The sequence below is a fragment of the Molossus molossus genome, unplaced genomic scaffold, assembly GCF_014108415.1.
Source record: "Molossus molossus isolate mMolMol1 unplaced genomic scaffold, mMolMol1.p scaffold_m16_p_1, whole genome shotgun sequence".
NCBI lineage: Eukaryota > Metazoa > Chordata > Mammalia > Chiroptera > Molossidae > Molossus > Molossus molossus.
Window position 1 is genome coordinate 218,914,869 of NW_023425344.1, and position 25,362 is coordinate 218,940,230.

The 25,362-nt window shown below is 58.7% G+C and overlaps 2 protein-coding genes across 3 annotated transcripts in view; one reads left to right on the forward strand and one right to left on the reverse strand.

Moving 5' to 3' along the window:
* The window catches only part of PLEKHG3 (pleckstrin homology and RhoGEF domain containing G3), a 43,323-nt gene extending 38,930 nt beyond the window's left edge, over positions 1–4,393 (forward strand). Inside the window, exons 18-19 of the mRNA XM_036260268.1 lie at positions 274–1,720; positions 3,038–4,393. Of these exons, the coding sequence (XP_036116161.1) occupies positions 274–1,720; positions 3,038–3,765 (2,175 nt within the window). The 3' untranslated portion in view covers positions 3,766–4,393. The remainder of the gene's footprint in view (positions 1–273; positions 1,721–3,037) is intronic.
* Positions 4,394–8,615: 4,222 nt separating this feature from the next.
* The window catches only part of SPTB (spectrin beta, erythrocytic), a 124,225-nt gene continuing 107,478 nt past the window's right edge, over positions 8,616–25,362 (reverse strand). For both annotated transcript variants that reach the window (XM_036255806.1, XM_036255795.1), the window contains 10 exons: positions 24,518–24,762; positions 23,180–23,321; positions 22,707–22,791; positions 21,834–22,030; positions 21,491–21,540; positions 20,969–21,047; positions 11,636–11,889; positions 9,167–9,340; positions 8,869–8,911; positions 8,616–8,783 (listed from right to left, as the gene is read on the reverse strand). In XM_036255806.1, the coding sequence (XP_036111699.1) occupies positions 8,616–8,783; positions 8,869–8,911; positions 9,167–9,340; positions 11,636–11,889; positions 20,969–21,047; positions 21,491–21,540; positions 21,834–22,030; positions 22,707–22,791; positions 23,180–23,321; positions 24,518–24,762 (1,437 nt within the window). The remainder of the gene's footprint in view (positions 8,784–8,868; positions 8,912–9,166; positions 9,341–11,635; positions 11,890–20,968; positions 21,048–21,490; positions 21,541–21,833; positions 22,031–22,706; positions 22,792–23,179; positions 23,322–24,517; positions 24,763–25,362) is intronic.

Below are 25,362 nucleotides of genomic sequence, written 5' to 3' on the forward strand. Positions count from 1 at the left end.
GAGCAGCTGCCACGGCTCCACCCTGTGCTCACACGTTCCTGTCGGTCCCTGTAGCTCCCAGACGCTGTCACAGAGGTGCCGCCACGCCCCCTGTTCCTATTCCTAGAATTTTCTTTGGGTTCGAGGACGTGGGCCCAGCACCCTAGCTGCAAGGTCACTCAGGGTCAGCATTACCTTCCTGTCCCCAACACCCGAGGCCTCTCTCACTAGGCCTTGAACAAGCCACGGTGCCCCCTCCCCCAGGTCTCACACGAGCTCTCTGTGCCCTCCTAGGTTGAGCCAGACCCCGAGCCTGGGGCAGAGCAGGAGGTGTTTGCTGCCGTGGAAGGTCCCAGCGCTGAGGAGATAGCCTCAGACGCAGAGTCTCCGGAGGTCCTGGGAACACAGCCTGGCGCCCATCAGGAGCTGCTGGGGCTGGACCACCTGAGTGACATGGTGGACTTCGTGGTGGCCAAGAGCACCAAGGACATTAAGGCCTTGAGCAGTGAGGAGGAGGAGGAGGAGGAGGAGGAGGAGGAGGAGGAAGAGGAAGAGGAGGAAGAGGAGGAAATGGGTGCTGCCCAGGAGCCCGAGAGCCTCCTGCCGCCCTCTGTGCTGGACCAGGCCAGCGTCATTGCTGAGCGGTTCGTCAGCAGCTTCTCTCGGCGGAGCAGCCTGGCCCTGGAGGACGGCAAGTCCACCGGCTTCGGGACCCCGAGGCTGACCAGCCGGAGCAGCAGTGTGCTCAGCCTGGAGGGCAGCGAGAAGGGCCTGGCCCGGTGTGGCAGCACCACAGACTCCCTTAGCTCTCAGCTCCCCCTGGAAGTGGACCTCAGTGTGGAGGTGGCCCTAGAGAGTGGCCCTCCTGTCAATGGGACGGAGCCCCCAAGCCCGGGCTGCTCAGTGGAGACCGACAGGTCTTCCTGCAAAAAGAAGGAATTGATGCTCTCCACTCGAGACCGGCTGCTGTTGGACAAAATCAAGAGCTACTATGAAAATGCCGAGCACCATGATGCAGGCTTTAGCATCCGGCGCCGGGAGAGCCTCTCCTACATCCCCAAAGGCCTGGTGAGAAACTCAGTCTCCAGGTTCAACAACCTTCCCAGGCAGGACCCAGAGCCAGTGGCCCCATTGGGGCACAAGAGACAGTTGGGTGCCAGGCCGGCTTCATGGGCCCTGTTTGACCTCCCAGGACCAGGCCCGGCGGGTGCAGGTGCTGGGGACCCAGCTCCTATCACAGACACGGAGTTCCGCCCGTCTTCAGAGATTGTGAAGATCTGGGAGGGGATGGAGTCTTCGGGGGGGAGCCCTCAGAAGGGGCCAGGCCAAGGCCAGGCCAATGGCTTTGACCTGCATGAGCCGCTCTTCATCCTGGAGGAGCATGAGCTGGGAGCCATCACGGAAGAGTCGGCAGCTGCCTCACCGGAGAGCACCTCCCCCACCCAGCGGCCGAGCCCGGCCCACCTGGCGCGGGAGCTGAAGCAGCTGGTGAAGGAGCTGAGCAGCGGCTCCCAGGGAGAGCTGGTGGCCCCGCTGCACCCCCGCATCGTGCAGCTCTCCCACATGATGGACAGCCACGTGAGTGAGCAAGTCAAGAACAAGGTCTACCAGCTGGCCCGCCAGTACAGCCTCCGGATTAAGAGCAAGATGGGGACAGCCAGGCCACCGCTGCAGTGGGAAGACGCAGCTTCCACCATTCCCCGCCTGCAGGAGGAGGTTGGAGTGCAGTCGGGTGGCAAAGGTATGATGGGGGAGGGAGCGGGCCCCTCCCACACGTCAGGGTGGAAGAGCCTTTTAGGAGCCACTTGGCTTTTGAGGGAAAGTGACCCCTAAAGAACCTCTACCACCTGGCAGGTGGGGCTCAGTGGCTGAATGTCGACCCATGCACCAAGAAGTCGCCTGGTTAATTCCCGGTCAGGGCACATGCCCGGGTTGTGGGCCCGATCCCCAGTGGGGGGCATGCAGGAGGCAGCCAGTAGATGTTCTCTCTCACTGATGGTTCCATCTCTCTCTCCCTCTCTGTTCCTCTCACTAAAATCAATAAAGAAAAAAAAATTTTTTTAAAAAAGAACCTCCACCAAAGAGAGTGATGGACCCCACACAGGGCTAGGGTGAGCCCCGGCACCTGGGCTAATGCCGAGGCCCCACATGGGGCCCTGACGGAGCCCTTTCGCTGCCCTCCCCAGCCCTTCCCGTGGAGCAGGGACCTCAGGAGGAAGTGTAGCCATGTCCCCGCTTTTCCAGGAGAGCAGGAGCTCTCATCTTCTTCCTTTGACTCTTGCCTTGTCCACTGCCTTTTCCTTCCTTCCTCCCTCCCTCCCTTCCTTCCCTCCCTCCCTCCCTTCCTTCCCTCCCTCCCTCCCTCCCTCCCTCCCTTCCTCCCTCCCTTCCTCCCTTCCTCCCTTTCTTTTCTTTTCCTCACCCGAAGACATTTCTCCATTTTTTATTCAGATAGAGTGGGAGGGAGAGAGAGAAACATCGACGTGAAAGGAACACATCGAGTGGCTGCCACCCGCACGACCCATCCAGGGCCGGGGACAAACTGCAACCGAGGTACGTGCCCTTAGCGGGAACCGAAACTGGGTCTCTCTGGACCGCAGGCTGACGCTTTAACTGCTGAGCCAAACCGGGCAGGGCCCACTGCCTTTTCTTTATTCTCCTTATTACCCCCTCCTTTTTAAAAATATTTAAAAACAAATTATCTCCTTTATTGATTTTAAAGAGAGGAAGGGAGAGGGAAAGAGGAACATCGATGAGAGAGAACATGGATGGGCCGCCTCCTGCGTGCCCCCACGGGATCAGGCCCACAACCGGGGTGTGTGCCCTGACCGGCATCGAACCTGCGACCTCTTGGTGCAGGGTCGACGCTCAGCCACTGAGCCGCACTGGCCAGCTCCATTCCCCTTTGATCAAAGGGCTGTAGATGGTAAATGGGATTTCTCTTCCATCATCACACCCAAAACCCCACCAGCCAGCCTTGCCCAGACCTGAGCGGAAGGCAGTTCCAGGCCTCTTGGCTCAGCTCCCGCTGGTGACTCAGGCCGCGCTCTCTCCTCAGGTAGGAGAAGGCCGGTGCTGTCCCTGCTCCACAAGCAGCTGCTGGTCCCGGAGCACAGCCCGCCTAAGCCCTGCGCTGCCGGGGAGACGGCGCTGCGGAGTTTCTCCTTCAGCCCCTCTGCTGCCAACTCGAGGACCCCTTCTCCGGGGGCCCGGCCCCCCACGCGAAGCCCCCTCAGCCCCTTGGACACTGAGACCTTCGACTGGCCTGACGTCCGCGAGCTCTGCTCCAAGTACTCCTCCCAGGATGAGGCGGCCCAGGCTGAGGGCCGCCGGCCCCGCGGGCCACCCGTCAACCGGAGCCACTCAGTGCCGAACATGGTGGAGCCCCCTCTGTCGGGCAGGGTGGGCCGCTGCTGCAGCCTGAGCGCCAAGAGGGGCCGTGCAGGCCCAGAGGCCGCCCAGCCCCCGCCCCCCAGGGGCCTGCCCCAAGGCAGGCCAGACAGAGAGGAGGCCCTGCACGTCACCGCCGACCTCACCCTGGAGGACAACCGGCGGGTGATCGTCATGGAGAAGGGGCCCCAGCCTGGCCCCGCTGTGGGGCTGGAGGGGAGCAGTGGCCCAGGACCAAGCTCACCCCCAGCCATGGCGGGGCAGGGCCAGGATTCGCAGGAGTTTGCAGAGTACCGGCCGAAGGGAGAGGGTCCCAGGGACCCAGTGGACCCCAACCAGCAAGGCCGAGTGAGGAACCTGAGGGAGAAATTCCAGGCCTTGAACTCTGTGGGTTGACTCTTGAGTCCCGGGGGAGGGAGAGCTGGGGACAGGGAGGGCCCTTGGCATATGCCTACAAGCCTGGGCCCTCGGAAAGGCTGTGCCTGGGAAGACGGCTCCGTATACGCAGCAGGTGCATGGCGACCTTCCACAGGCCCAGATGAGCCCTCTTCCCTCTCCGGCCAGTGTGGCCACTTGCCTTGTATATAGTTCTCTGGTAAGAAGCCAAATATTTAAGCTCACCTCTTCCCAGGGAGAGCAAGCCCTGCTCAGGCCTCCGGCGTTGGCTGGCCACTGCCAGACGGGAGCCCAGACAGACGCCGCGGCACGGTGGCCCGGAGAGGCTCGGCTCTCTAACTGCCTCTCCTTAGGGTCCAGGCAGGACCGAAGTCCGTAATTTATTGCTTTCCATCCTGGGGTGTGTCTGTGCGCCCGCGTGAGTGTGTTTTCTGTCGTTGATTCCCCTCCCGGGAAGAATGTAACGGACTCATTCAGGTACTTGTGTGGGTTGTCTCGCTGACCCTGTGGTTTTCGCTAATGTACACACATTTCATTATTTGCCAATGGTGCAATAACCACTGCTGACCAACCGACCTGTGTGTGGCCTCATCACCGGGCCTGGCGGGATGGGGAGAGCTGGCCGTGCAGGGTGTCGCGGGGGAGGTGCTAGCTCTCGCGCTCGCTCGTCCACTGCCTGTGCTCAGAAGCACCAGGTACCGGGGTGCTTGTGGGGGAGGGTGGGCAACAGGATGGGGGGGCTTGTTCCTGGCTACTCCAGTCCCATGGGCTTCTCTGTGAACCCCTAGCCTGGCATCCTGTTTTGGGGTCAGGGGCATCATGCCAGCCTTGAGCTCTTTTCCTCAAGGGCCAAAGTTGGACTAAAGGAAGTAGGGGTGGGAGGAGGGCAGTGGAGGGAACATTTTCTAAGGCAGACGTCTCCAGCATCTGGTTCCTCTCGCTGTTCTCTGCTCTCGTTCCCAGGAGACATCCCGGGGGCGAGGAGGGTTCTGCACTGGAGCCCTGAAGTGTCCTCAGGTGCTCGGAGCACTGGGCGGAGCGCAGGCGTGTTTTCTGGGCTGCGGCCTCAGCCTTCGTCCCACCCGCAGTCCTTCCAAGGGACTGACAGTGCCTCCCTGTTTCTAGTTGGGTTCTGCCCTGTCTCCGTGGTGGACCAGCCTTGTCTGTCCTGTTTCTTCTGTTGGGCCTGAGAGGAGGGCTGCAGGGCCCAGGTGGTAGAACTGTCCTCAAGTGTCCCCACAGGTCTGCTGGTTCAGGACCTCCTGAGTCTTCCGACCTCGAAGGACAGACAACCTGAGGATGGGTGTGCAGAGGCTGTTGACATCAAGGGAAGCTCAGAGGCTAGCGGGGCCTCCTGGGCGGAAGCAGACAGGCCAGAGCTAGCCTGTGTTCTGCCAGCCGCCCTGCACGTTCTCTGGCCACTGCCACCGCCACCGAGGAGGGAGCTGGCTTCAACCAGGCAGGCCTAGGGTTATGGTATTGAGTGCTCACAGACTAACGGAGAGTCAGGTGTTGGTCCCAGCCCTGCCGTTAACAGCTGGGTCACCTAAACTGGCATGTCCCTCACCTGGAAACGGAAGCAGATGGGTGATTTGCTGCTTCTCAAACTCCCTGACTCAGGCTCTTCAGGGAGTGGGCCTGGGAAGTTTAGTGAACACTTTCCCCAGGTGATTCTTACACCACCGTCTGGATACCTCTGGGATCTGCAGTGCTTCTCACTGGCTGCCCATGGGCATCGGCGTGGGGCCCTTTGGAAAATGGCTGTGCCTACATTCCGTCCACCCAGATCGCATGAAAGCTCCCCTTGGGAGATGAAGCACCAGCCTGGCGATTCTGGTGGTTCTGATCCAGCCAGGATCTCCGACCCGAGCTCCGGGGGGGCCTGCGGCAGGCCCTCCAGATGGTTGACTGCATGGCCAGGTGAGCTTTGATCAGGGTCTCAGGTGAAGCGCAGGGCTAGGTGCTGGCAGAGTCATCCCGGGGAGTCGAGCTTGGACACAGCTCCCCGCTCGCTCGCTCGCTCACTCAGCTAGCCCTCCTTGGCCCACGTCACAGGGAAACAGGGCTTGTCCGATAAGAAATGGAGAGACGTCTGGAGCGTTATTGATTTATTAGAAAAACTAGTAAATGGGTTTCTGTTTGGTGGAAGCACATTTCAGCAGGTAGACGAGGCCCCGCCGGCCCCAGGTCGCATGGTCTGTGCCCAACAGGGTTGCCGTCCTCTGTTGCTGCCGCCTCCGTCGTGTCCTCCCTGAGCTTGCTTGTCCAAGGGACCAAGCCCTGTGGCCTTTTGGCTCTCTGCCCCTCCCACTGAAGGGAGGAGGGGGATCCAGGACCAGCCTCGGGGACCCTAGTTGCCCTCTAACAGGCAGGAAGTAAGTGGTGTGGGTGGGAGCTGAGCCTTCTGCAGGCCTCCTGTGGTGGGTGCTGGTGGGGGGAGGGAAGCCCAGGAGCCTCCGCAGCCCCCTCAGCCAGAGTCGGGGATGAAGGGGAAGGAGGACCACCTGACTGCCCAGAGGCGCTTCCTCCCAACGGCCCTGGGAGGAAGCCTGTTATGCTGGTGTGGACGAGCTGGGTCAGCCCAGTTTGGGAACACTGTTAAGACTGCAGAGTAGAAAATGTGAGGAGGACCAAAAACAAAACACCTTGCCAGGTCACCAGGAGCCCCGTCCTCATGTAGCCCAGTCTCCCAAAGCTGGGGCCTGCAGTTCCAGTCCAGTTGGTCGAGGGGCTCGGGCCTGGATGATGGAGGGGGTGTGGGAGCTGGCAGTCCATGGCGGGTCACATGCAGCTGGCTGCCCTTGCTGGTCCGGGGACCTGGTTAGTGATCCTAGTGCTGCCTCTGGGGCCCCTTCTTTCTTGGACTGTGGAGTTCTTGTTGGAGGTCCCTCGTGCAGGTGCTTTGGCACACATGGAGGGGAGAGGGGCCCTTGGCCCCTGGCTCCCTCGAGACTGGCCCAGGGGAGCAGTGGAGGGGGCTCTGTTCTTGAGCAAGGACTGTGCCATCTTCCCGGGAGCAGGACAGGCCCTCAGCAGTCACCTCGCTGCCTCCTGCCTTGGTCTCCCCAGGCGGACGAAGAGGCTGGTGAATGGTCTAGACTATGTTCGCTACAGGGTCAAGTGCACAGAGGCCAAATGAAGACCCTAGCAACAGGTGGGACCACCTGATCTGGGGGTGTTGGGCCCCCTGGGAGAGCTGCCCTCCTGTGTTGTGGTTCTTGTCTGCTCAAGTCAGCTTCACCTTGACAGGGTCTCGGTCCCCGAGGTGTGCCCACACTGGTGCTCCTGCGAAGGCCTAGGAACGCTGGACACCCGCCCCTGTGGTTTCCACCCCGAGCCTCCCCACATCCGGAGGGATCATCTCTGTGTGTCTGAGGCTCCTTCCTGGGGGGAGGGTGGTAGAAGCGGTAGCTATAGCCCCAAGGGGCCTTTATGGGCCCCCCGGGACATGCCTACTGCCACCAACTTGACTCCTCTTTGGAACCTAACCCCAGGTAGGACACTGGGCTGGAGCTGTATTGCTTGTGAAGAGTGGTGGGTCCCTGCGGGACAGGTGCCTCTGCTCTCCAGAAGGCCGCCTCGGCAGCACAGGGGAGGCTGTCCCTGCGGATCTAGGCTTCAGGGCCCTTGGCTGTGCTTGGGGACGGGGTGTGACTTCTGCACCCATGTAACTCCCCCAAGACCCAAGGCCAGGACCTTTAGGAGCTGCGCAAGGGGGGGCACCTCTTCATGGCTCTGGGCCTAGCGTTTGTTCCAGCTGTCCCTGGGTGTGTGGTGAGGGTGGTGACACCCAGGTGAGGCCATGCTGCCACCCCAGGGCGATAGGTCCTAATGAACTTGGCCGTCTGTCCAGCCAGTACCCTCAGATGCTACCAGGTGTAGACAATACACATCGGGCATTTAGCTTTGGGATGCTTTACTCCAGGTGCTGGGCTGTCCATCTGGTGTCTGGGGACCGTGCTAAGGGGTCCTGGGTCTGAGTCGAATATTGCTGGTTCAGCTGCTACTGGGAGGGGCTCCCAGGTGGAGAGGCGGTGCCTTAGGCAGTGTCAGGACTTGTCTACCTCCTTCAGGTCCGAGTTCCAGCCCTGAGCTTTCTCTGAGGTTTTAGGACTGGCTAGAGCTTCCTGATCCTTCTACCACTTAAGGTGGTAGCAAAGGGTGCTGGAGGCAGCGGGAGGCCCTTGCACGTAGGACCCACAGACCTGGGAGGGTGCCCCCCACTGTTTTTGGCGGGGAGAGGGATGTGGTGGCCCCTGAGGTGACAGTCCCAGTTCTGAGAAAGCCCAGTGGGGAGGAGGGCCAGTGTCCCCTCGGTCCCCAGCAGCCCTTTCCCCAGAGCCGGGGCCCTGCCGCCTACCTGAGGGCTCCTTGCTCATGCCCCAGGGGTGGGTCAGGTATTTCCAGTGGTCTCTTCCCTTGCCCTGGTTTTGATCAAGTCAGGGGTGACCTCACACAAGACTTGTTTTGGGAGTGGGCAGCATCTGAAGAACCCATCAGCCTTCTCTACCTTTTATGGGGTTTGGGGGGGCTGGTGCATCCTCAGCCCAAGAATGGGGTGGGGAAGAGGGCATGGCCTGGGAAAACCGTATCCTGCCCCCGGGCCTGGAGGCCCGGTGAAGCTGGGAGCCTCTGGCCCTGGGGCCGCTCTGCAGATGGTGGGGAGCAGGCGTCCGGCCGGCGGGTGACGGCAGCGAGTGCAGCGCAGCGTGGGCCCTGGCAGGCAGCAGGGCGGGAGGAGGGCTGTGGCCAAGGCCAAGGCCACCGAGGGCGCCAGCCTGTGTCCTGGGCAGTCGAGGGAGGCACTGCGGCACCCGCAGCCCGGCCCCACCAGTGGGGCGCCAGAGAGGCTACTTCTTTTTGGGGAAGAAGCTGAATCTCTTTTCCTTGTCTTTCTTGCCGAGGCTGGTGTCAGGGCCGGTGATGGAGGGCAAGGGCAGGCTCTGGGCCTTGACGCGGACGCTCTGGGACTCGTTGATGGCGGTGCTCACGCCCTGCAGCCAGGACAGCATCTCCGCCTGCAGGGCGGGGGGTCAGGGCCTCACACCTCCCCAGGGCCCACCCAGAGGAGGGGAGGTGAGACTAGGACTGCCCTGCACTTACCTCATCCTTGCCGTGGAAGAGCCACTCGCTGCCATTGCTCAGCCTATAGGAGGACAAAGGGTCCCTGTCCTGTGGCCACCTCTGGAACCCCGTGCCGGGCAGACGGCTGGCTCCGACCCCACAGCCCCCCTCAGGCACATGGCATCTTCTGCGAGAGGTCAGAATCTGGCCTCTTTGATTAAAAAAATCCCCGAGGGGCAGCTCAGGCACGGAGCCAGCCCCACGCACAGGGCCGCTGTCCAGCCGCGAATGCGAAGTCAAACCACCAGGGACGGGCCGTGGACAGGAGGGGCCTCACCTCAGTTTGAAGACATGCTTCTTCTTCTTGTAGTTGGCTGCAATCTCACAGATGGCATGTCTCAGGGCCAGGGGTTCCTCCCCGTGGTAGGGCACCCCCAGGGCCAGGTTCTTGGCATCTTTGTAGAAAGTCAACTCGCTATTCCTGAGCACACAGTACAGGCTGTTCCAGGACCTGCAAGATGCGGTGGGCAGGTCACCCCGTCCCGATACAGCGTCTCCCGGCGCAGTTCCTAGAGCTGTGCCTTGTGTGTGTGTTTTTAACTCTACCGTTTTGCCCTGATAAATAGTAATACACTTTACTGTAAAAAAAAAAATTGGAGATAATCATTTCCATGGTAATTTCACTACCAAAAGCTAACATTTCATGAATTTCTAGTCTTTCTACCCACATTTTTTTCTACTCACGTACCGGGGTGGACAAAAGTAGGTTAACAGTTGTGAGTATGCAAAACACAGAGTTTATTCTTGTAGTATTATTTATTTGTATTACAACTGTAAACCTACTTTTGCCTACCCCTGTATATAGCTAAAATTGGATTATACTATGTATCCAGTTGTATGTCCGGCTTTAAGCCCATTATATCATGAGTGTTTCTTAGTATCCTCAAATATCTGTTGAAATATATACCATCATTTATATATACACATATATAAAAAAATTCCCTTACTGGTGGATCATGTGATACTGAAAATTTAAACAGTATAATTTAAATAACAATGTGATAAACATTCTTGTGCATAAACCTTTGCCTACAACTCTGACCTTACCTTGAGATGCCTTTCTAGAGGTAGGATCGAGTCTAAGACCAACGGTGTAAACTTTTCAAAGCCCTTCCACATCCATGAGCATGTTAGGTTCGCACTACAGAACTAGGCAGTGAACAGAGCAGGGGGTTGTTTTGGTGGTTGCTGTTACTTTTTGTTTTGTTGCTATATGCCCAGTAAGTATACTGTACTAGCACTTTTATTTATTATTTTTTTTGTGTTTTTTTTTTATATTTTTATTGATTTTTAGAGAGAGAGAGAAACATTCAGCTGCCTCCTGCACGCCCCCTATTGGGGATCGAGCCCACAACCTGGGCATGTGCCCTGATAGGGAATCGAACCAGTGACCTCTTAGTCCATGGGACGATGCTCAACCACTGAGCCACATCGGCTGGGCTGTACTAGCACGTTTAAAGAAACATTTGTGCAGATCAGGGCTCATCTCGACGGGTCTGTCTGGTGACAACGCGCGTGTGTGCCAGTGTGTGGGCTGGCCGGAGCTCCTTTGCTGATCAATGGGAAACATGTTGCGTTTTCACAGCGATGAACCGAGAAACCTTAGCTTTTCTTCCTTGTCCTTCCCTCCCTCTGCAGGGCAGGAAGGTAGGAAACGGCACAGAGGGAGGAAGGGCCGGGAGGTCAGCGAGATAACTTGACCTATGGCAAGCTGGCTGCAGAAACAAAGCTGAGTGCTGGCGCCCAGCTTGGGGATCCTCCCTCTAGCCTTCACCACCTTGGAGCTTGGAGCCCAAGTCAGGCGGTTGCTAAGAAGGAGCTGGGTCTATGATAAAGTCCTGCCTTGAACAGATGGCTTGACCTCTCTGAGATTGTTTCTCAGCCTGGAAAAAGGAAACCTTAGTATCACAGGGAGGTTAGGAAGATTTTGTCAGTCCCAGCATGATGCCTGGCACACAGGAGGTGCTCATCATTGCTAGTTTCCTCTTTCCTGGTGCTCTCTCCACATAGGCAGGACACCTCTCCAGGGCAGTGGGGTCCCCAAATTCATGTTTGGAATTTGCATTAGCTTTGATGTCCCCTAGGACAAGCTCTGTGCTCCCAGCTGGCCTGGGGAATGTGGCTGGCTACCGTGTTTCCCTGGGATCCTGGACAGAGGCCCCAGAGTCCTTCTAGAGGCATCCCTGGGTAGACCAAACCCAAGGACATGACTGCCTCAGGGTCAGGAAAGGACACAGCCTTTGAATGAGTTCCTCAGGGTCATGGAGTCACTACGATGGTACTAGGAGTGGCCTCCAGAACACATCCACGCCAACCCACTCTTCCGCCTCTCCTGTGTTATGGCCGGGGAAACGGAAGCCCGGATGGGTAAAATGTGGGACTTGGTCAAGGACATGTTGTTAGTGCCAAGACTGAGCCCCCCAGCCCTGCGATGAGAGTAACAGTGTTCCCTGAAGTCCTGCCCTGCGCCAGGCATGGTGCCTGCACCAACGAGGCATGCTGGCGATCATCAGTTTACAAATGCGGAAACTGACTTGGCTGAGGAACTTGTACAAGGTCACAGGATTTGAACTTGGGACCAGACCTGAAGAAAGGCTTTCTCCATCATGCCAAGTCACCCGGGGCTGGGTCAGAGGGGGCCCAGAGGTAGAGGGCACCCTCTCCCGATACGTACCTGTGCTGCCGAGGCTGTCGTGAGGTCCCTGGGAGCCACCCGCCCTCCCACCGGCAGCTCCTCCCCACACACCTGTTGGATGCCTTTTTGTTGGGCCCCTCCAGGTCATGCTTGCGGCCCAGGTAGCCCTCCATCTGCACGCTGTGCCCGTGGTCCCGCTGGGCCGGCAGCGTCGTAGGCTCGTCACCCTCGCTCAGAGGCGTGTCCAGCACCTTGAAGAGAGGCTCCGTGGCAGGCCTCTCGTCCCCACCGGCTTTGTCCTGCCCTTCAGATGGCCCTGCTGGGGGTGGCGGCTGCAGGTGCTGAGGCCATTGTCTCTCTTCCCCCTGCTCGGGGGCACACGGGAGGAGCACACCTTGCTGGGGTTCTGCCCCAGGGATGGCTACTCGGCAGAGTTGGGAAGCCAGCAAGGCCCCCCTGAGCCTGGTTCCTTTCTGCCATGCACCTCCTGGGCCACCCTGGCCCTCCCTCCACCTGCTGTGGGTACCCAGCTGGCCTGCTCCCCTAGACTCTGCCCACATCTCTGGCTCCATTGCCATCAGTCTTTGAGTTAGCTGAAGGGGCCTGAGTGATGATCTCTTCCAGGGGTCTCCACCACCGCCGCCCATGCCCCCTGCCCCCCCCTCCTGCCCCCCCCCCGCCCACTGCCAGCTCCAGGCCCTGCCCTGCTTCAGTCACATGCTCGAATCCCGCGGAGACCTACATGGGTGCTGGCAGGGTCTCCTATGAAGAAAGGGTTGCTGTTAAGGCTGGTTTGAAAAACACTTGTATATGTTGGATGGGAATCTTCTGTTACCTTCCACTTGTGCCTAAAGCCTCAAAGTTAGGGTTCCAGGTGTGTCTCCCTCACTCCCTTACCAAGAGGGAACCCAGACCAAGCGGCCCTGCTCTTGTGATTGGGTGCAGATTTCTGGGAGCAGGGCAGTGGTTCCCAAGCTTGGCTGCCTTGTATACTCACCTTGGGAACTTGAACAAAATAGGCCCGGCCCTGGCCCCAAGATGCTGCTTTAACTGGCTGGCGTGGGGTCGGCACACTGGTTTTCCTTCGTAAGCTTTTCGTGCATTCTAATGTGCTGCGGGGGTGACCCTTGCCTGCAAGGAGCCCCTGTCCTGGGGGAAGACTGGCTACACCTCCCTGTGGAGGGTGGGGTGCACCCAGTCGCCCCGAGCGGAGTGAAGCCTCCAGTGGAGTCAGGTGTCCCTGAGGAGGGGACGTAGACCTTCCCTTCCCTCAGTGGGGCAGCAGCGGGCAGCCGGCCTCCCCCGCCAGGTGGGGCAGGAGTGGGTGGCTCTCCTATGTGCCAAATGAGCACCAAGGAAGGCAGCCTCGCGTAGGCCATCGGCCAGAACCGTCTCGAAGGCCTGACTGCTGCGGACCTTCCAGCGGCAGGTGGGAAGGGCCTTGGCGCCCACGCAAGCTGTGGCTGAACCTGAAGGACCGAGGGCATGGCAGCCCCGAGGACCAGCGCCGCCCCGGCCGTAAGGAGACCGCTCCCTTTTCTCCTCCCTGCTCCAGCCACTGAAGATGCAGTGAGGCCCAGAAGGGCGTTCAGAAGGAGCCAGAAAAGAGCTGACCCCTGCTTCCCACTGCGGGTCCTACAGACACGGGTCAAACCCGAAACAGACGGAGAATGGCAGAATGTGGCCACCACATTGGACATCAGATTGCAGCTTTGCACCGAAGCAGATTGGATAGACGGACAGTGACCGAGGTCTGCCTGAGATGGAGCTAAGGGAAGGGCAGGGGGGCTCGGGGGTGGTGTTTGAAGGCAGTGCTCAGAAGAAGGGTACAGCCAGTCCTGTTTGTGTTCCTGGGCTGTACGAGACAGTTGTAAGTTGGGGTTCCAGCAAGATCTTACTTAAAGAAAGGACAATATGACTGGAACAGATTGAAAACCACTACCCTAGCCTAATACCGTCAATCCATGAGAAAACCTTTGCTCAGAGAAGCTAAGTGACTTGTTCAGGATCACACAGCTTATAGGTATCGGAGGCAGTTAAGAACATGCACTCCCGAAATGGCCCGACCTGAGTTCTATCACATCTGTAGGGCTCTCATCCTTTCCTGTCGGAGCCCCCGAGTCGTGGTCAGGCCGCTCACCCTTGTGCATCTCGCACCACCCGCATCTTCGAGATTACAGTGAGCCGGCATGGGCACAGGGCCTGGAGGGCCCGCAGCCCTGCCTGGCCGTCTAGCAGGGAGGGAAGGCAGGAGCAGCACTGGGAGCCTGGCTTTGGGGTCCTTCTGTAGACCCAGTCGGGCCAACCTTCTAACCTGGGTATAAAGTTTGGGGAAGTAGATTGTATTGCAGAAGTGAAGCCTCTTTTCATCCCCTTCTCTCCATCTGGTCACGGGGGTCCTCCTGGTGACGGGCCAGGGCCCCCCGCGCCTGCCCTGGGGCCCAGGGAAGAGGGCCTGGCAGAGGCGGGGGGAGGGGGACCCGCCGTGTCTGTCCCTCTACCCTCTTGGGACTGGTCTTACTAGAGGCCTGTGGGTCCACATTTTCTTCCTAGACTTTCACTTCCATTATCCGTCCTTTTAGGAACTGCCTGAAAATAAAGATGACTTTCCAGGGCTGCTTCCCAACCTAACCTCGCTGTTCTTCTGCTTCCTCCTCATGGGTGTCTGCCCACATTCCCTGGCAGGGACGTTCAGGGGCCGCGCCAGTGTGATCGAAAGTTAAATGACTGGGTCATGGTTGACTTTGGAAAATGGAACTTTTCCAATGTTTACAAAGATTTCTTAAGTGCTTTTGACTGTTCACTTGGAGACGATTTAAAACGCGCCCTGTCTTCTCTATCCTGGAGGGAGAGGGGTTTGGTGGCAACTGTCCCCTCCCAGGCCCAGGGCTGATGGCTTCTCTTCCTCCTGGGCTGGGGGAGGGGGGCACCCATGAGAAAGATGGCGCTGTGGTTTGGGCAGAAGGGCCTGGAGGTCCGAGGCTCCAAGGTGAATATGCTTTGTGCCATCTCGCGAGAGCGAGCTGGGAAAGAGGGGAGGAGGTGACAGTTCCGCGGCCTGGAATATGCCATGAGACCCTGCCCGGCCCCACAGGCAGAGGGGTCTGTGGACAGTAGGGCAGCTAGAGGGGTGCTGGCTGAGGAGCCGGGCCCAGAGCTGGCTGTTTGTGTGGCTGCAGAGACAGGCAGGTTCTGCCAAAAGGCCCTGGGTAGATGAGACGGGCTGACTTCCTTCTGCCTCTGTTCTGTTGGGCACCAGGCCTGCTGCTTTAGCCCGCAGGCCATTAGGAGGATGGACGGATTAGACTACACTGCCAAGGGGTGCCCAGCCTAGAGAGTCATCTGGAGGAGTTGGGGGACCAGGAGGGGAAGGGTCAGCTGCTCGGGAGATTCTGGGTGTCAGGCTGGGTGGTTGGTGAGTCTTGGACCATAAGTGGGAGTAATAGCATGAGGGAGACTGGCCCAGGGTAGGGGCCGGAATAAGGAGAGGTGCTGTCTGCAGCTTAGAGCCAGGTTTTCTGGTTTGGGGAGCTGGCGGCAGGGTGGGGGAGACGTCTGAGACGTCGTGCACCGGCTGCTGGGATCATGATGTCAGGGTGGGATTGGGGACAGGTGGCATTGGCTGCTATTGGGAGACATCAGGGGCTGGAAGGGCACAGACAGGGGAGCCTTTTATAGAATCGCAGTCGAATGGAGAGGCCTCAACCCTGATGGGTGGTGGTGGGGTAATGGCCACCTCAGAATCTTGTTTGACTTTTTAGGGTCCTGCCTTGCTAGGATGCTGGCTTGGATGGGGGTGCAGGCAGAGGGTTGAGGGTCTCCTCCACAAAGGAGGTTTAAGAAAGGGAGGGGAAATGGGACAGGGTGGGTACCTTTCTCCAGAGTTGAAGGTGCACTTCCAGGCTCAGCCAGCAGGTGGCAGAGGGGACAGCACACGGACAACTAGCCCTCCAGCTCCCAGGAGAAAAAGAATCTGGTTTCGAACACGGGATCTTTTGGAGGTTCTAGAAGATGCTCAGTGAACCCAGATACACCAACAAGTAATGAAACACAAGTGAGGAGGCTACTCTCTAAAGGAGGTGCTGACACGTGAGAAGCAGGCATGAGGAGGCCCCCCTGAAAGAGAACGTCTGACTTGAGCCAGGCGGTGGTCTAGCCTGTCACAGAAGGATGGGGCCCAGCTTCCGGGAGGGGCACTCCAGGAAGGTTTGGGGGAGCTTAGGCAATGGACATTAGAATTCACATGGAGGATGTTTAAGAGGTGAAAGTCTACATTGAGGGAAGGAGGGGAAAAAATGAAGGAAAAAACGAAGACTTAACTAATCACCTACTAGATGCCAGATATTCTGCCTACCTTCTGTCTTCCCATCCTCACGCCCTCTGCAAGGCGAGGCCTCACTACACTGATTGTACAGGTGAGGAAAACGGGTCAGAGAGGATGAAGAACTTCCATTCACACATCTAGCGAGTGGAAGGTGAGGACGCAGATCTGTCTGGTCTAAACTGCTCTTCCCACTAAGCCCTGCCGCAGGGGTGGGGCAGCCTGTCTGATGGGGTCACAGTCTAAAGGAGCCGCGCTCGGCTCATGTAAGGCCCGTGCTGGCCAGCTGGGCAGCGGATCCTGTCGGGGCCACTCTGGAAGGGGCCAGAAGAGTGGCGGGGACTCCTTGCTGATGCCTCAGGCAACCAAGTAGCGGTGGGGAGCTGCGGGTGGGGGAAGCTGGAGTTGTCCCCTCCCCCAGCCCTGACGTCAGGGCTCTCCTCTGGGTGAGGCGTGGGGCTGGAAGACTGTTGTTCAAAAGAAAAGGAAAAGAGATGGTTTGTTGAGAGCAGCCAGGGAGAGAGAGAGACAGCAGCTCAGGGTGAGCAGACAGATGTTTACAGAGAAAGAAGTTGCTGAATAGGGGCCAGTGCATGAGGAGCTGCAGCTGGACCGGGCAGTGAGGGGTCCCCTGGCTGGTGGTGGGGATGGTGAGGGGCTCTCATGAGAAGTGCAATGAGGGGAGCAGAGGTATCAACACTGCTCCAGGGGCCAGCTGTCTGAGATGACAACTGGGGACCAGGGAAGACAACAGGAGGGAACGTAGCGCAGGCCACCAGGTAAAGAGGGGAGACAGAGAGGCGGGTGTGTAGGGCCCCCTCGGACAGGGATGGGAGACCTGGTCCATAGGCGGGTCTGGGCAAGAGAAGAACAAGGCTTCCTGGGGAGCTGTCTTCATCATCTGCACCCCTGGTTGTGGGCTCCTCGGGCCCTGCCCTGGAGGAGTGGGGGCTCGCTGGATCAGTATTAGGAAGACCAGAAAGTCTGACAGCACTGATGCCCCATCTGCATCCACCACCCACCTGTCAAGTGGGCAGCTTCAGGCTGAGCCCATCGGTATCTGGGATGCACTTGGATGAACTAACTCAGGAGGGAGGAGCCGCTGGGGCAGAGAGGCCAGAAGGATCACATCTGACTAGACCACAAAGAGCTGGGCACACCCAGCAGTGAGCATGTCCAGAAAGAGCCTTGAGCAAGTTTCTGCGGGGGAGCCCGGAGTACCAGGGCTCTGGGCCAGACTGCAGGCAGACACACCCCTGCCACGCTGACTCAGGCATCCTGGGGAAACAAGGACACACCCAGGTTTAAGGGAAAACTGAAGTTCTTTCCAGGTCGGGTCTGCTCATTATGAGCAAAGACAAGATTTGCATTCACTGCAAAATGCTTGAAACAGCAGCTCAGTCCGGCCTCGGGGAGGAAGCAGGGATGAGGCAGGCTCGCTCAGGCAAGAAGAAACAGCTGCTGCCTCCACACCCACATCCCTCCCATCCAAGGACGTCAGAGCTTGGTCTCTGGCTGCTGCTGAAGGCTCCAGGCTGCCTGCCGAGTGGGAAGGGGTGACGTAGTTGCACAGGTTGCCAAGGGGGTGCAGCAACTGGAGCCAGCCAGGCACTGGCTGAAAGGTGTCCTGTCTCAGAAGTGTGGGGAGGGCTGCAATCCAGTGCCATTCAGCCCCCGGGGCACCATCCCTCACGTTCTCCACTGCTGGTGACTTTCACCACAGCAACCACAGACTACGGGAGGGAGAGGCAAAGGACCTAGAAGTCTCAGCTCCCCATATTCATCCCTAAGGAGATGCCAGTCCCCATCTGCAGGCACCCTCGGGAGCCTGGGCGAGTGCCCTCTGTGACTGCTGCTGATGGGGCCTGAGAATGAATGGCACCCAGGCCGTTGCTTTCCTGAGGACCTGGTGCCCTCGAGTCCTCCTGAACCCAAGACTGCATCCGTCAAGGCGTGAGGCAGATGGCATGACTGCCCCAAACCATGAACCTGAACAGACTGTCACAGCTCCTAGAAGCACCAATCCCTTCCAGGGGTGTGACTTGTCCCAGCAGCCCCACTGCCACAAGGCCAGGAACAAGCCCAGGGCACAGGAGACATCTCAGGGCTGCTGGAGGGGGACCCTGAAGCCTGGATGGACTTGGACCCTCTGCAATGCCACTTTCACCTCGTGGAACCAACAACTGCCCCTCATCAGTGTCTCAGCACCAAGGTCACACTGAGGATTCTGAGGCACCCAGAGCCTGCAAGGCGAGGACCTCAGCAGGACCCCCGGCCCTTCCCACAGTCACACGTAGGGTGAGGGAAGCTTGTGAGGAGAGGGTGCCCCAGGCAGAGAGGAAGGGGAATGGCTCAACCTGCTGCCACCCCCACCCCCACCCCCAGTACCCAGAGCTGCCATTGGGGCACTGACTTTGTCAGGAACCGAGGTCCAACCCTGCCTCTCCCCCAAACAAGGACAAGGGCAAATGCCCCAGCCTCTGCCTCCTTCCCACCTCCAGCCTCACACCCACTGGCTCCTGATGCACTGGGACCAGGGTCCCTAGAGCTGGAGACAAGAGGAAAGTGCGGAAACCACCCTCCCGCCCCTCCCTGGTTCAGGCACGCTGATGACATTCGGAATGTTCTGGACTTCTATAATCCTGCAGAGGGTTTATAAGGGCAAGGAGACCCGGGAAGATTAGGTAGCTTGTCTAAAATCATGCAAGAAGTTTCCTGAAGATTTCAGGATTGAACTCAAAGTCCTGAGCCCTCCAGGAGTTTGGCCTGATGTAACACCTTGTTTCTCACACACTTACTTTTACACTTACCTGTATGAATGAACTGGTTTTTACCAGAACATGCTCTAACGTAGAAAGTAAGAGGTGAGGGAGGTGATGCGTTACACAGTGATATTTGAATTAAACAGTGATGTAGGGACGGGCCTCCGGGCCCTCGTGTACGCATGTGCGCGCATGTATGTGTGTGTGTGTGTGTGTGTGTGTGTGCACGCACCAGGAAGGGGAGGCCCAGGGTGGGGCTTGCGGGGTGGCTGCCTGCCGTGTGCAGCATTCCGATGCCTGGTCCACTCCCGTCTGTTCCCCAAGCAGGAAGCCGCATGCACCAGTGATGGGTTCCACATAAAGCAACACTGCGTGGATCTAGTCTATAGGCGCCGACACCAGAGCACACACACAGGCACAGGAGCCAGCCACCGTAACCCAGGCCCGCCGAGAGAAGGCTCAGCAGACAGCCGGCCCTCCCTGGGAGAGGCCCGAGGTTTCTGCAAAGGTTTCCCAGCCTGCGTGAGACCCATTCATTTTTCTTCTATCGCACCCTCCCTCGGAGTTTCATGGATCCTTGTGAAAACTCGACACTGGGCTGAGACAGGAGAAGCAGCAGGAAATGCTTCCATTAGGCCTCAGGCCGGTGTTCATTGGCTCGCCATCTGGTTTCTTCCTGGTACCAGGCTCCGGCCCTTCCCGGCTGGAGTGGCTGGCTCTCCGAGAGGGTCTCGAATGCGGCCTCACTCCTCCCTTCCAGAGAGACACTCAGGTCCAAGCAGGTTTTATTCCCCCCAAACCCATTGACATTCAGATGTTGGGCGGAGGTGGCTCTGACACACGTGTAATTACATTTGCACAGACATACATGACAGGAACAATGGATGGTCGTTCAGGTGGTCACAAAGGAGCCCGCAGACCCGGGACACCACTGCACACAGACACACAGAGATGCACAGCCGAAGCGCAGGTGGTGCAGGAGGCAGGGAGAGCCCCAGCCCCAGTGTCCAGTCTGTCCCAGCCCCCCGAGTTCTCTCTCCTTCTGGCAGGGGTTGTCACTGGGAGAAAGAGGCTGGGACAAAGTCCACCAGACACGGGAGCTTTGGAGGGAACTTCTGAGAGACCCTCCAGCGGGAGCTCAGGAGTGCCCTCTGCTGGACATAAAGGGCTGGTGCAGCTCAAGAAGGGAGGCCTCCGGCCAGGCTGGAGGTGGCAGGGGGGGTGGGGGGTGGGGGGTGCTGTGGTGTGTGTGTGTGTGTGTGTGTGTGTGTGTGTGTGTGTCAGAGAGAGAGAGTCTCTCACAAGTGTGGGAAGGGCTGAAGTCTGAACTTGACAGGGATTCTGCACAGGAAATACTCACTGTATGTGCATTTTTTCTGGGGTGGTTGGTGTACCAGAAATTTCCACCTAGAATACCATTTCCCTAACCCCCCAAGGTTCAGGCAAGCTCACTTGGGCACCTGTAGAGGTGGGGTACATGCTGTGGTGAAGCCATGCGAAGCACATGCTGAACTGCTTTCTTCTCGGCCTCTCCCCAGGGCATTTCCCCCAAACCTGGGTTACAGCCCCCCAGGCCTCTTGCACTGACCCCCTGGGTCCTTTTAGCTAAGGGATGGACCTCTTCCAGGTCCTGAAGCCACATGCCCAGGTGACTGGCAGCTGGTGTGTCTTAGTCTCCTCCTATTCCCCGCCCCCCCTACCCCCAGCCACACACCCTCCTTTTCCATTTGGGGGTCTGGCCCTGTGCCCCAGAAGCCCTGGAGCTCTCCTGCATGCCTGCAGGCTCCTTCCAGCCTGCGCTTGCCCAGAGCCCCTCCACATGGAACTCACTGACCCACAGGCCTCAGGCCAGGAAGGGGCGAGGGGGCGGGGCTCTGCCTGGGAGGGACACGTCTGCTGGTGGGTGGGTGTCCTGAAATGCCTGTGGCTGTGGCAGGCAAGACTGGGCTGTCTGTGAGAGAGTGAGTGTGTGTGTGTGTGTAGAAGATACTTTGTTGGGAGAAGCAAAATGGGAAAAAGGATGGTGTATAAAAATGAATCATATCTGTAAACTGTTTCCCCTGATGTAGATGGTGATGTATTTATACAAGAAAATTTATTAGACTAGAAAAAAATAAACAAATGAATAGAGGCTGTCAGTGGGTTAGCATGTCAGTTTCTGCTGGGTTAAGGGAGGAGGGGCATCAGTCTGGGAAGATGACCTAAGTGGAAGATGCAGACTGGTCTGAAGGAGTCTTGGGGTGGGGTGGTGCATGCCTGTCCTCGACTTCTGCCCTGGTCCCCTGGCCGAGCCTAGTAGGGATGACCTGGTTCTGGTAGCAAGGACTCCAAGGAACCAGACCAGAGGGATATGAAACTGACCGGGGACGTTCTCTCCGTGGGCGCTTGATGGGGAGCTCGGGGACCCTCCCCTGCTGTCTCGCCTTCCTCCTCTTGAGGCCTGTGAAGACACAGCCCTTTTTAGAAACAAGCACCTCCCCGAGGCCAGTGCCCATCTCGAGGCCTGGCTCTCCTGTCCTCCAGGCGCTCACACCAGGGACCTCCCCCTCCCCATCCAGGCCTCCCGCCAGCCTGGGGCATGCAGCTTAGCAAGGGATGGAGCTCTGGGGTACCATTCAGGTGGCCCCCAGAGTGGGGGATTCTGCAGGAGCCCCTGCTCTCTACCCCATTCGCCCTGCAGCAGGTTTTCGTGATTGGGGGCTAAGAAAAGCTCCCCTCTGCCTGCAAGCCCTGGACTCCAGATTTCTCTAACTAGCGGCCCAGGTGTGGGAGGTCACAGGTGTATTGTTAAACCATCAGGGGGCTGCGCCTGCCTCCTTCCCACCCATCCCTCTCAGCAGGGTGCTCCAGCAAAGCCCACAGCCCGATCCTCCCCAGACGTACCCGGTCTCCTCCGCGGGGCTCTCTGGGATCTGGCGTTCTCTTAGCTCAAGCTAGGAGAGGAACAGGCCAAGGTGGTCAGAATAGCCAAGAAGGGGAGACTACGCTCAGACACATTTCTGTAAAGGTGGCTTCCTGTACCCACACACCCTGGTATACATTCCCTTTGGAATGATCCCCTTTTGTCTGTGGGCTCAAACGTCAGTACTTTCTACCGCTCCTACTTCCTTCCCACTCTCCCGCCTTGCCCACCTTTCACACTGTCCATGGTGTCTAACAGCTGGCCGAGTTCCGACTGGAGCTACCCTCCAGGCCTGGCTGCCCACCGGCCCGGCCCCCCGCTCACCGTGGTGGGCCTCTCCAGGGCAGCAAAGCGCTCTGCCCAGCTGGCTGTGGATTTCTCAAAAGCCTCATGCCTCTTGATGAGCTTCTCCACGCTGTCCACCGTGTGTCCAAAGTCCCTGCTGGCCAGGTAGGGCTCCTGGGCAATCAGCCACGCTTCAGCCACGGAGGCGTCCCGAGAGAACTGGCACACTTCCAGCACTGTCACGGAGAACAAGACACAGGTCTAACCACAGGGCCCAGGGGGCGGTCAGTGCCCAGCGGGCTGCTCCTGCAGGACCTCGGGGACCACTCAGCAGACCAAAGGAGTTGGCAGTCAGACACGAAGCCTGCACACGTGTCCTTGCTACTGCGTGTACACCCTGCTCAGTGATGCCCTTCCGCCCGAGACCACGCCTTCCCACACTAGGCCCTGCTTCATTTCCACCGAGAGTGATATTTTAAAAACCGACCAGTGAGAACAAACTCCGTTTTGAAAACAAGATGTAGTGTAGACATCTCCCTTTGAGGAGCTGTCTTCTGCCCCGAATACCCTCCTCTCAGCTCTTGGCTATCTCACAAAACCATGCACAAGAAGCCACGGGACCCGTCTGCTTGGCTGGTGGTGCCCGGCTGAGTGGCGGGATCTCTGCACCTGTCCTAGTCTCCAGCTGTGCAGGACAAAGTTCCTTCTGTGCCTGGCACGCCTCAGATCAAACATCTGGGATGCGCTAGAGCCACACTCTATAAGGATTGGGGTGCTGGCTGGCTGTTCCAGCAGCGCAGGTCTTCCGGGGATCCCTGAGGCCCTTGGCAATGGAGCGTTGAGGATGAGTGTGACATCCCCCCTCCCTGGCCCCTGCCCCTCCAGGTTCCTTGGCTCCCAGGCTGCACTCACACATCTTGAGTCTCTCCATGCGGGCCTCCCACTTCTCGTCCATCTCCTTCCTCCTGGACACCACCTGCTGCAGTTTCTTCCTGATCTGTGGGCAGGGAGAGGGAAGCTCAGCCTTCGGTAAGCCCGCCCTGTGTGGGGCGGTGCACAGAGATCCTGTGAAGGATGCTGGGCTGGCTCACACAAGCCTGGCTTCACGTCTTGGCCCTGCACTTGCCAGCTGTGCAGCTTTGGGCAAATTACTGAACCTCTCTGAGGCACGTGTGCCCCACCCAGGAAGTGGGTGCTGCCACCGGCAAAGCGTGTACACACATGGGTGCTAGGTGGTTATTAGCCTGTTCTCCCTACTAATGGGTTTGGTGGGGTGCTAATGAGCGTCCTCGGAAGAGCCCTCGTGAGAGGCTGCCTGGTCTGGCAAGGGCAGGGCAAGGACCAGGAGAAGGCTGTCTCCTGACTCCGTCCCCCTGTCCCCTCACCTCCTCAGAGGCCTGGTGCTGCCGCTGCAGCAGGGACTCGCCAAGCTCCAGGCAGGCGTTGAAGTTCTTGTTTCGGGTTTTGATCTCTTCTTCCCTGATGTCCTTGTGATACTTCATGAGCAGTTCCACTGAGGAGACGTCCCTGGGGGTGGGGGCCGGAGGACAGGGGCAGGGGAGAGAGTTTGGGGAAGAAGGAAATGCTGGTGACCCATCAGCCTGATGCCAAGTCCTGATCAGAGAGGCCGCCCTCCACCTGCCGGGGGTTGGGGGCAAGCCCACCCCCTGCTCCTCCAGCCTGGCCCCAGCAGGAACACGGATGCCCTGGTGTCTTCCATGGTCAGTGGCCAGGGCGTGGGTGGGCTGCAGGGACCCCGGAAGCAGCCTGGGGAATGTTATTTGGCAATGAAGTACTGATACGTGCTACAGTATGAGGGGATCTTGAAAAGAATGTGCTACACGAAATAGGCCAGTCAGGAAAGACCACACGGCCCTGGCCAGGGTGCTCAGCGGTTAGAGCTGAGCAGTCAGTCCGCAGACCAGTTGGGTGTTTGATTCCCGGTCAAGGGCACATATCTTGGTTGTGGGTTCGATCCCCAGCCCCGGTCAAGGTAGTGCGGGAGGCAACCAATCGATGTGTCTCTCTCACATCGATGTTTCTCCCTCCTTCCCTGACTCCCTCCCACTCTATCTGAAAAGTCAATGGAAAAATATCCTCGGGTGAGGATTAAAAAAAAAGAAGACCACATCTTATATAATTCCATTCATGTAAAAAGTTGAGAGAGACAGAAAACAGATTAGAGGTTGCCAGGGGCTGGGGAGAAGGCAGAATGGGGAACGAAGACGGCTAAGGGGTACAGGGTTTCTTTTTGGGGTGATGAATATATGAAACACCATTAAATGGCATACCTGAAATACCGAATTGCATGACATGTGAGTTATATCTCAATAAAGATGCTGAATATAAAAGTCTGAGACCAGAGGGGCAGAGGGACAGACATCACTGCTAACTGGACGAGTGCACAGGGAGCCGTGGTCCTGCCGAGGCCTCGCTGCCCGGGGCCTGCCCCACCCCGCGAGCAGCCAGCTCCTTCCTGAGTTTGAGGGGAATGGCCCAGCAGCCCAGCGCTGGGGGACACTGAGCAGGGAGCCCGTGTCCTCGCTGCCATCCCGTGGGAGCTACTGACACACGTCCTTCACACCGCCCGGGGATCCTTTCCTGGGAAACGGTTGGTCCTCCCAGCTGAGGCCGAGCCACCTCGGGGGTCCCGGGGCCTCCTGGTCACCCCGCGGGGCGGAGCCTCCGTGCAGCTCCCTGGCTGCCTCGAGGGCGCCCCTCACCTGGGCCTCTCCTGGGTCTCGATCTGCCGGATGACGCTCTCCATCCAGGACAGCAGGTCGCGGGCCATGCTGAAGAAGCGGAATTTGTCCGCCGTGTCCACCAGCTGCGTGCGGCGCCCGGCACAGGCATCGAGCAGCGCCTGCCACGCGGCAGACACCTCCCGCTCCTTGTCCTGGATGGCGTCTGCCTTTTCCTCAGCATATGCCACCTGGAGGCGAGTGGCCACGTCCTGGAACTGCTGCACCTGTGAGCGGGCGAGACGGGACAGTGTTCCCCAGAAAGACGCCTCTGGGGCCCAGGAAGGGGGAGGGCACTGCCTCCTCCTGCCCGCCCCCCAGGGCACCGCTGGCGGCAGCACCCACTGGGCAAGGCTCTTACTCTGGCACCTCTGCTCATACGAGCACCCTCCCCCGTGGGCTCTGCCCATCAAAGGGGAGGGAGGGGGACTCCATGCCCTTTGATCTCCAGAGGTGTGATGATAAGAGTGACTATGTACCAGGAGCCCTTCCAACCACTTTAATGTATTACTCCCTTCAGTTTTACAACCCCTGAGAGAGGTACTGTTGTCACCCCTGTTTTGGAGATGAGGAAACTGAGGCACAGGGGGGCTAAGTGATGGGCCTGACATCACTCACCCCAGTTGAGTGGGACAACTGGGATTGGAGGTGTGCTCCCCAGTCCCTGTTCATAACCTGCATGCTGGCTTCTGAGGAAGGGCTGCACCAGCCCCCGCGGAGGCTGGCCCCAGGGCAACGCAGCCTCGTCCCTAAGAACTCAGTGGACTGCACCTGCCTCAGGGGCCCTTGCCTCCGTGCGCCACCTCCAGCTGGAGGACAGATGCCTA